Raw genomic sequence first — 10830 nt, forward strand, 5'->3', positions numbered from 1 at the left:
TTGCTGATGCTTGCAATGAGAACAAAATGGATCATGTGGGGCTGTCTGAGAGGGAAAAGTTTCGTGTGCCAACAAATAGTAGGCATCTGGTGGGCAGTGGCTGTATTGGCTCCGCTGAGAACGTTGAGAAAGGGCATTGACTTGCTGGAGAGTGTGTGCCCACAGGTGCTTACAGCTACTGTTTTGGCCTCTTTGTCTATAAGTTGGAGCTGTTCTAGGGTATTTTTGTTGGAGCCAAAGCTGTACTTTCTGGGCATTCTGGAGGGCAGCCTGTGGTAAGCCAGGTAGCCGAAGATGGCTTGTGTAGGTAGTGCTTCCGTGGGCAGGACACGAGGTGACAGCGGATGACTGGTCAGGAAGTAACGCAAAAAGCCCCATGTTACTCGTCCTGACCAGTTCCAGGCCAGGCACCAGCGGGCTCACGCAGAAATGCCCGTCTTCTCCCACCCCTGGTTGAAATGTCTCACCTTTTCTCGGCAGGCCAACTTAGCTTTTGACCCAGCAGCCCTGCTGCCTGGCGCGTCCCCCAAGAGTCCTGGACTCAAGGCCGTGGTGTCGCCATTCCAGAGCCCGCCATCCACCCCCAGCAGCCCCGGTGTGCGGTGTCAGGCCGGCGAGCTGGAGGAGGTGCCGGTCAGCTTTGACCAGCCCCCGGAGGGCAGCCATCTGCCCAGCTACAATAAGGTAACGTCCGGGTCCGAAGCCCTGGGGCACAGTCCGGTGCCAGTCTGGAATTCTTTCTGCCCTGGTGTTGTCTTGGGGAGAGGGAGACGCACTTGAGCTGCAGTCGGAGTTGGTTTTCAACAGAAGGGAAATGTCTCCTCCTGCTGGTGATGTCACTGGGATCACCCCTCTGCCTAGCCTGCCTCTCAGCCCCTTTCCCAGGAGCTGTGCCGCTCGCCCGGAAGGCACAGTGCGGGGTGGAATGCTCTAGCCTCTGGAGAGAGGGGTAAGAATTCAGGACCGATCCCAGCTGCACAGAGTTGTGTCAGAAGCTGAGAAGAAACGCTGAAGGCCTGATCAGTAATTGATGCAGCGGGTGGGCTGGGTCGCCAAGACTCCAGAACACCCTGTTCTGGCTTGATGTGAATCCTTGTGGGTGACCCAGTTAAAGAACATCCAAGCTGTTCCCTTCGCAAAAAGCCGTACATAAGGGCTCGTTTCTGCAGAGATGCCCTGATGGCTGTGTGCTATTTCATCAGCTCCTCCGCCTGCCTCTGTGCACAGTAAGAATCAGGGGTACAGTCCAATACAGTCCGTGCAAGCGCCCCACAGATCTGGGCCAGAGCCAGGCGAGGGCCGACATAAGAGATGGCAAATGGATATAACGTTAAAGTTATAGATGGAAAGAAAATCCATCTAGGGAAAAAAGTCAAGTGTGTAGAAACAGGTAAGGCCCCGGGGAAACAAGCTGGCGCTAAGGCTGGAATCTGCTGGCTGGGGGTAGGTTGGAGGTCTTCAGCCAGAGTGAGACCAGGGAGAGACCCCTGATGGCAGAGAGGACCCCAAGGAAGAGCCGTGTCTCTGCAGAAGGTGCTTTAGCCTCCTGACAGCAGCAGAGTGAGGCAGGGATCTACGTGAACCCCTCTGATCACGAGGGCTGGGCCGCACTGGACAGCCTATGGGGCTGCGGCACCAGGGTCTCAGCAAAGGGCCTGGGAAGCCCTTATAAACCAAGTACTGACTCCAAATTTCTGAGAAGGAACTAGAATTGACAACCAAAATGTAAGCCCATGGGAAAATAAGATTTAAAGTTTATAAAAATAAGATTTAATTTACCTATAAAATTTTTAAAGGACACGTCACATGAACAAAGTAGGGCATCCAAATAAACATTTCCACTGAGCTTCGGGCCAAGTCTGTGGGTCTAGGCAAGGCCTGCGCAGTTCCCAGAGAGGAGAGGGTGTTCCAGCCACTCTGCTGGACGCGTCCGAGCCACGGCTTCTGCTCACGGTGGGCCCGGCCCTGGGGAAGCAAAGGAGTCTGGCATCTCCTGGCGTTAGCCAGCTCAGGGAGGGCTGGGAGGGCCCCGCCAGGGAAGGGGCGAAGCTGGTCACCAGCTGTCCCGAGGTGTACCCATGAGGTCCCCGAGCTGGGCCAGGCCATCAGCAGGTCCCTAACCCTCTTCTCTCTTGGGTTCACCTTTGTCAAAGTATAATTTCCTAAATGCTAAAATAGGACTCTTATTTGCAATAGAGATAGATTTTATTCAATCTGCCAATTTATGGGGAAACCTATTAGAGGGTAAAGCTTGTTCAAAGAACATTCGAGCAACTGGCTATTTATAGGCAATTGAAAAAACAAATGTTAGAATCAAATTGGTAAGTCAGACACCAAACTGATGAATGTTTCACAGGATAATAAAATTAGAGGTTATTATTTTTAATGGATGGAAAGCATTTGCATTTCATGAGACAAAAACCTATGGGTTCCCATGTGCTTTCACGACACCCCCGGGGCCCCAGCACACAGTGTACATTCTCCTGGGAAATCAAATGACCGTTTGATGGCTGGTTGACAGAACAGTGCTTTGGACATTGAAGGGACATTCAGTCCTCCTCTTGGCCTTTTTTTAACAGGCTGTGGATAATTTTTCTTCACACGTTCTTCCAGGTGCGGACGAGGGGCTCAATAAAAAGGCGCCCCCCCTCCAGGCGATTCCGAAGGTCCCAGTCGGACTGTGGGGACCTGGGAGGCTTCAGGGCCCCCGAGTCTTCCCAGGAGAATGGTGCCAAGGAAGAGAATGGGGATGAAGTGTTCCCAGCCAAGAGCAAGGCCCCAGGATCCCCACTGCCCAGCGAGGGGCCGGCGGGGGAGCTGGGGTCCCAGGAGAAGCCTCCTCTGAGGAGGACGTCCAGCAGGACTGAGAAGCAGGAGGAGAAGGGCAGGGCCCCGGAGGAAGCCCAGCATCACAGGAAGGCTGTGGGGGCCTCTGAAGAGGAGGCTGTTCCTCTAGCCCAGGCCTCCAACCCGGAGGCAGCCAATGGGTGCAGGAGCCCCACAGGGGAAAAGCCAGCCGGAGCACAGACAGAAAAGTCTGCAGAGGTGAAGGAGGAGAAGGCAGAAAATGAAGAGGATGAGCCCAGGCCGAGGAGCCAGGACACAAAGGAGCTGGCAGAGGAAGCTGCGGGGGAGGCCCCACCAAGCCCCCCTGGAGGAGTGAAGGGTGGCCACGACTTTGAACAGGGGAAGGGCGAGGAGAAGTCCGAGGAGGGGACCGTTCTGGAACCAGGCTGCAGCCCCATTGATGAGGCCCCCAAGACCGAGGTGAGTGGCCGGCGTGTTCACCTGAGGAGGCAGGGCCAGGGCCAGGCGTGCCTACTCACACTCCCGCGATGATCAGCTCAAGTGTGCAGACACACAGGCACTGGGTTGAGACAGGCCTTTGCAGGTGGTGAGGGAACAGAGAGACAAGAAAGGCACATTCATGCTATCTCCACCTTCCTGCCCACGCAGAGTTCTGTTGTGCTCTGGGTGTGTGTGGAGACTGAGGTGACTGAGGAAGGGCCCTGGGCTCAGAGATGGAGGGGTTCACCTTCCCATCACCTTGGGTGAGCATGGCAGACCATCAGCTCTTTAGGGCGCACTGAAGAAGGCAGAATGTGGCAGCGGGCAGGGGCTTCTCCTGGGGAAGCTCAAAGCACAAGCGAAGGAGAAACTGTGTGCGGGAGTGTGTGTGTGTGTGTGTGTGTGTGTGTGTGTGTGTGTGCGTGTGCGTGTGTGTGTGTGTGTGTGTGTATGTAGATCACCTACTCATGGCTAAATTACTCACCTCCTGTATTCGTCTCCTAGGGCTGCCACAATAAATCACCACAGACTTGGGAACTTAAAACCATAGAAATGTATGTTCCCACAATTCTGGAGGTGTGGGCAGTGTTGCTCCCTCTGGAGGCTCGGAGGGACACTCTGCCCCATGCCTGTCCCCTAGCTTCTGATGGCCGCTGTTAACCCCTGGGGCCCCTCCTTGCCTCTCCCAGCATCTGGCAGCTGTGAACAATCCTTGGCTTTCCCTGGCTTCTAGGCACGGCACTCTGATCTCTGCCTCTGTCTTCCTGTGGTCTTTCCCTGGCTCTGTCCCCAAACCCCTCATTTCTCTCAGAAGGACACCAGTCATTGGATGTAGGACCCACCCTAAATCCAGAATCATCTTGAGATCTTTAATTACATTGGCAAAGATCCCAGTTTCAAGTAAGGTCACATTCGCAGGTACTGGGGGCTTTGTTTGGACATATCTTTGGGTATGCAACCCGCTACGCCTCCCACCCCCTGTCCCACGGCGTCCCAGTGCACTCAGGGTAAATACAGTCCCTTCGTGCGCCCTGCGTGAGGGGCGACTGCTCTCTGGCGTCCCTGATCCTTCCCCTCACTGTGCTTTAGCCGTGTCAGTAGTTATCTTGTTCTTCAGCTGTACCGAGCTCACCCCGTGCTCAGAGCTCTGTCCCGGCTGCCGGCTGCCTGGGACCCTTCCACCCATCCCTCAGATGTCCCTCGATCTGTCTGGACCCCTTATCTACTCTCATCCACGGCTCCACTGTGCCATCACGGTGTGATATGCTCTTATTTGTTTACTCGTCATCTCTCTCTACTTTTTTCCCCTCGCTGATTTCCAGCACTTGCTACTGAACCCAGAACACTGTAGCTCTTAAAAAACGTATTTGTTGAGTGGACGAATGAATTTTTAAAAGAAGCGAGAAAACTGCTTGACCCAAACGAAATAATCTCTAATGATACAACTAGACATATAAGAGGAGTTGATGTGTTTGGGAGCGGGAGGACTCACCAGGGACCCTCACATTATTCCCACTCACACTAGGAGAGAAGAATGTGTGAGTCCCAAAGGCCCTTGAGGCAGGACTAAGATTCGGTGGCTGGGCTGTTAGACAAAGATGTTTCGCATTTCTTCAGCACTGTCCATTCTAGATGCATGATCTGATCGCCACCAGGTGTTCCGGATGCAAACACCTGCCTCAAATCCTCACTTTTTTTTTTAATGCTTATTTATTTTTGAGAGAGAGTGTGTATAAGCACAGGAGGTGCAGAGAAAGAGGGACAGAGGATCCAAAGCAGGTTCTGTGCTGACAGCAGAGCTCGAACTGGTGAGGTCATGAGCTAAGCCAAAGCTGGACACTCAGCCAGCTGAGCAGCCCAGGCGCCCCTCAGATCCTCACTTCTTTTTGGCAATGAAGCCACTGAGTCCACATGGTCACCTGCCAGTGGCTGCTTCATCTTATTTTTGTGCCAGGAGAACTTCCCCTTGTCACTGACAGCATCTTCTGGTCTTGAAGAGTTAAGAAGTCACCTCGGGGGGAAAAGCTTCAGGGAGGTCTCAGGTAGAGAAGGCTTCCTGCAGAAACTCTGTCAGCTTTGCCACAGGCTCACCTGGAACCTCTCGGGTCACTTGTGTACCCCCAATCTGACAGCGCTGGCCAGGGGGCCGGATGTCTGTACCCTTGGGAACTCTCTTCTTCCAAATCAAAGCCCGGGTCACAGAGGGTAGCACCCTGCCCCCCACGTCTCCATCCTTTTCCCCCTCCTGACCTGTCACCGAGACACAACACTTTGACACCCTTTGTCCAACCCCCTGGTTTTAGAGAGGAAGGAGCTGAGGTTCCAGGAGGGGACATGAGTTGTCCAAGACCGCAGGGCTCAATGTTGACATGATGGACACCAGCTCTGGTCATCAGACTAAGCTCCGTCACACAGCATCTCTGCACGTTGCGGATTTCCTTCATCCTGGGAGCCTTGACTCCCACCCTCTTGTCCCCCTCAGTAACAACGACAAATAAGACAGAAACGAACAACACCCACAATAAACAACAAGACGGGAATGAACGTGATTCTTCCAAGAATGGCAGCACTCTGAGGCACAGAGGACAGAGCGACTCCTTCAAGAGAGCAGGGAAAGGCCGCCTAAGTAGGCCCGACCTCAGCTCTGTGGAGGGTTAACTGCCTGGGACACAGTCCCTCACAAGTATTTTAACATTTGGTGCTTAAAGAATGAGCCGTTCTGGTACATTCCATTCTGGAACAGGCTGCCTATATCCGATCACAACGCTTGGCATTCTGTTCGTAGGCAAAGCACCCCCAGAAAGAGGGTGCTGGGCACGATCCAGCGCCCACACTGTAACACAGGTGCTTCTCAGATGTTCATTCCGTATCCAAGACAAACTTACCCCAATGGCGACACTCAAGACGTTTGACATCACTTTCAAAACTTTGTAGGACTGACAAGAAGTGCTGGCTTCCTGACTGCCTAGTTCTGCTGCTTTTCCCAGGCGTTTTCCCTGATTTCTCAGTATTTGATTTGAAATTCCTTTCTCCCTCAGCTGATGAGATCCCACCTTCTCCTGGGCCTCCCCTGCCTTTATAACTGTTTACTTTTCCCTCCTGGTCAAGTGGGGAGGTCCCTGAGCCTCAATTCTTGGCCTGTCGCTCCTCACTTCTCTTGGGAACATACTCCTCTACTTTCCCTCTTCAGCCCCACCACCCACCCCTCCAGCCTCTGACCTGTCCTACACTGAGCACCCAGCGCAGTCATGGGGACCAGGCCCATGGCTGACACTTCAGCGCTACCTTGCATTGCCTTCCTTTCATTTCACTTCATTTTTCATTTCATTTATTTTTTTAATTAAAAATTTTTATTTAGAGAACACATCCGAGCAGGGGAGAGAAGCAGAGAGAAAGAGCATCTTAAGCAGGCTCCTCGCTGGGGCTCAGTCCCATGACCCTAGGATCATGACCTGAGCCCAGATCAAGAGTTGGATGCTCAGCCAACTGAGCCACCAAGCACCCCTTCATTGCCCTCTTCCCATTAACCTCCTCTCCCTCTGCTAATCTGCAAAGCTAAGCCACTGTCCCTGCACCTTCTTTGCCAAGCCTCGTGCATGTCTTTGGTGGAAGTCACAAAGCCATGCTGCCTGGACCTGTTAGGAGCTCTTCCAACCAGGCTGAGCCACATCCATCTTCCCTGCTGCCTGGAGACCCGCCTGCTGCATCCCTGTCAGCCTGTTTTCACCCACCTTACTCAGTTACCCCTCCCTCAGCCCCTCCTGCTCTGCAAATGACCTCACCTCCTGGGTGACTGAAAGGAAGAGCAGCCAGGGCGCTGCCTGCCTCAGATCCTCGGAGTGTGCATCTGAGAACAGGCCCCCGCTTGCTAAGACACACCCCCATCTGGTGTGATCCGGCTTCCCCCAAATACTGTTTTCTGGGCATTTTTACAGAACACTTGTAGAGTGTCTGTGCATTTTAAATGAGGGATTACACTCAGGGTTTCCCATCCATCCATGTATACTTCCATGTTTCTAGCGCCTTCTAGCTCACCCCCTTCTGCCTACAGGCCTGCTCAGATCTCTCCAGTCCTAAAGAAATAGCCCCTCCCCCATCGATCTATCTCCTTCTCCTTTGCTTCCCCTTGTGTCTCTTAACTAAGGATGGAGCTCACAAGTGCCACGAAAGACTGATCATCCTCACCTATGCGAAGGGGCTGACACGGGCAGCCTGCTGCTAACACCACCTCCGTCCCGTGGTCTCTCCCAGCGCTGGAATGCCAGATCGACCTCCCTCCCACACCCCCTCCTCCCTCAGCCCCTCTAAAGAAGGGCGGCCACATTCTGTCCTCAGCCCTGACTCTCACACTTCGGCTGTTGTGTTTTGTGACTGACCTCTAAGGTTGGACCTCACCTCCACTCCTGCCCCACACTGACAAGGCACTGTGCTTGGATGCCTGCCAGCCCCTCACACTCGGAACCAAACTCGTGCTGCTAGCTGTGTCTTCACTTGCATTCCGCTGGAATCCCAGATTCCTTTGTTATCCTTAAGCTAATGAGGTACTTACATTTCTCCCACCTCGCTGCCTCGTGGATCCCTAGGTCTTAGGGGATTTCCCATTTAATGCCTTCCACTGTCCCTCCTTGTCCATCTTCTCTGCCGTGGCCCCACCTCTGCCCGCCCTTAGCTCTACAATCACAACCCGCTCCTGATGGAGTTCCTGGTCTCCAGACCCAGCCTATACATTAGCACCAAATTCATCATCCCGAAAATGCCGCCTCAGTGTCTACTCTCCTACTCCCAAACCTTTGATTCCATTTGAGTTCACCCCACTCAGCCTTTCCCTTTTCCCCATGATGGGGCACGGGACTCCAGCCAGCCTACAGCACCCACCATTCCACAAGGCACAAGGCATCCTCTGTCCCCTCCACCAGAAATGCCTGCACCCCAACCGAGATTACCTTCACTGCTACTGGAAATCCTCCTGCTGAATCTCGGCCCTCCCCGACAGCCCAATGCCAACACCCCCAGAGACTCGGGCGCCTCCACACGCTCAGTATAGTGCATTCGGGGGCCCACAGCACATGCCACCTGACGCTTGGGTACATTCATAAATGCCTCTTTCTCAGCCAGAGAACCCATGGTGGTAAGGCCTGGTGCATCTCATTCCAGAAGGAGCTAAAGCTAGTACTTTTGGATGAATGTTGAATCAATAGCTATTTTCCTGTCCTGTTCCTAAGTATCCATCTTCTATTTTTGATTCTTTCTGTTCTTTTATGCCACCAAAGATTTTGGAACAGTGCAAGAAAGATGAAACAGAGTGGGAATGAATGCGTAGATAAGAAGCCAGGGCAGGAAGGACACGAGAAGCCAGGCATCAAGAAATAGGCAGTGTCACCGAATAGTTGAGGGCTCAGGCTCTGATCCTTGGTTTTGAATCCCGACTCCATGACTTCCTAGCTATGTGACCTAGAAGAAGTCACTTGACCTTGCTGTGCCTTAATTGCCTCACCAGTAAAACAGAGCTAATAGAAATACCTCATATTGCTCATATGCTTTTGTGAAGAATACATGGTTGATGAATGTGAAGGGAAAAAAAACTACATCAAGCACATGACATTATTTTTACCGTCACTTCTACTAGGGTTATCATTACTGCTGGATCTGGCCTCCCCATGGAGATCTGCTGAGTGTCAGGATTTCCGGCACTCTCTTCCTAACTCATTCTTTCGGCCTCTGTTCACAGAATGACACTCCTGTCCAGGACACTAAAATGTGAAGTGCCCGTTGTGCCTAGTGATAAAGCTGCCGGAGACCTCTCTCTAGAAGCAACAGTAGCAGCAGCAAGTGAAGCCGTCGCCAAAGCAGAATTACGTGGAGGGTCGGAGGCAGCCTGAAGACCCAGCGTGTTATTTCCAGGTCTCCACACTGAATGTCCCCTCACAGACAGACATCGGCCAGAGGGCAGCAGCCTTGTATCAGCTGGATTTGTGTCACTTGATGGATCTGGTTAAAAACAAACAAAATTACTTAAAACTATTTACTGTGGTGGCAACTCCCAGGAATACTGGTCAACTGCGGGGCCTGAATCCTTTCCACACCCACCTGTCCCTGCGGCTGACGTCGGAACTGGATTCTGATTTAGCTTATCAGATTTAGTTTGTGTAAAGCAATAGCTCTTTTACTGTTCTGAAGTTTTTATGATTCTCAGATGTATGTAAAAACAAATTTCAGGTGGCTAGGAACAAAGGAACCTAGTGTTGCTGGAAATACAGGTCCTGTAAGTGACAGAAGACCTTCGATTGCATCAAGACCCTCAGACGATCTCTCAGCTTCATCCAAATTTGAACTGGCCAACCAAGTTTTAAAATACTGGACTGGAAAGTGATACTTATTGCAACATGAGAAAGATAGGGACCTGTTCCAGCCACCGGAGCTTTTACTTCTGGGTAGTTTTCTGGTTGATGGTACACTGGGAGGTGACAGGCTCAGCCCGCCCTCTTCTGCTGGGAACAAGGATGTGGAGGCGCGGAGCAAATCTCATGGCGAAGCAGATGTCCCGAGGAGTCATGGCTCTGGGCGCTGCATTTGCTCTGTGCAGGGCAAGGGTACCTTAACAATGCCTGCCCTCTGATGTATCCTGGGAGGGGAGATTTGCACTTCCAGAAGGAGATCCTTGAGCATGGAGTAGGTCTTTCCTGGGTGGCGCTTTGAGTGTGACGGTTTGAAAGGTACATAACAAACACATGCTTCCCAGAGTCCCCGGGAAGCTGCTCTTGAATAAAGCCCAGGCTCTCTTTTCAGACTCCGGAGGATGGTTGGGTCTTCCTTCTGTTCTCACTGGGTAGCTTTCGCTTTAATGTTCTTTGCGGAAAGTGCCGGGGGCTTTGCCAGGAAGAGGAGTCTGACTCCCTATTCCTTGACTAATACCTTCTCCCCTCTTGATGCACTGCCGCCCGAAGATGCCAATCCAGATTAAGTGTTTAATCTTTAGGGTTGGTTCTTCCTCAGATTTGAGTATTTCAGGGTCTCGTTGTGCTGATGAGGTAGGTGGAGCAGTTTTTCTGGAGGTCTGTGAGCCCATCTCCTACCCTGACCCAGAAAATAGTCCTCCAGACAAAGGGCCTTGTGTCATGGCTGGTACCTCAATGTTCTCCTAATGCCAGAATAGTGTTCATACTTGGGATATATATTTTTTTCAAAACTATTTTTAAATACATGCATCTTCTAAAACTTGTAACATAGTCAAGCCCAACATTAGAACTTTTATGTTTTAGCAGAATTTTGGAGAGATGTGTGTTTCAGTTCATTTGAGGTCTATATAATGTATTTCCTTCCTTCCTTCCTTCACCTACCTATCTATCTATCTATCTATCTATCTATCTATCTATCTATCTACAGAGTGTCCCCCCCTAAACCGTTATGGATGTCTTTGGGTTGTTTCTACATGCACGCATATTCAGGCCAGATTTAGTGAATGTGTGCATGATCATGAGCATGCGTGACATAAAGGGAACATCTGCCACTTTACTTGAAAAAGGAGTAGAACAGAAAGCATGG

The 10830-nt window shown here is 51.8% G+C and overlaps 1 protein-coding gene across 5 annotated transcripts in view; it reads left to right on the forward strand.

Moving 5' to 3' along the window:
* Positions 1 to 10080, forward strand: part of RCSD1 (RCSD domain containing 1) — a 65060-nt gene extending 54980 nt beyond the window's left edge. For all 5 annotated transcript variants that reach the window (XM_029935084.1, XM_029935082.1, XM_029935085.1 and 2 more), the window contains 3 exons: positions 481 to 684; positions 2614 to 3267; positions 9017 to 10080. In XM_029935084.1, the coding sequence (XP_029790944.1) occupies positions 481 to 684; positions 2614 to 3267; positions 9017 to 9049 (891 nt within the window). In that variant the 3' untranslated portion in view covers positions 9050 to 10080. The remainder of the gene's footprint in view (positions 1 to 480; positions 685 to 2613; positions 3268 to 9016) is intronic.
* The last annotated feature ends 750 nt before the right edge of the window (positions 10081 to 10830 follow it).

The sequence above is a fragment of the Suricata suricatta genome, chromosome 3 (genome assembly GCF_006229205.1).
Source record: "Suricata suricatta isolate VVHF042 chromosome 3, meerkat_22Aug2017_6uvM2_HiC, whole genome shotgun sequence".
Taxonomy (NCBI): Eukaryota; Metazoa; Chordata; class Mammalia; order Carnivora; family Herpestidae; genus Suricata; species Suricata suricatta.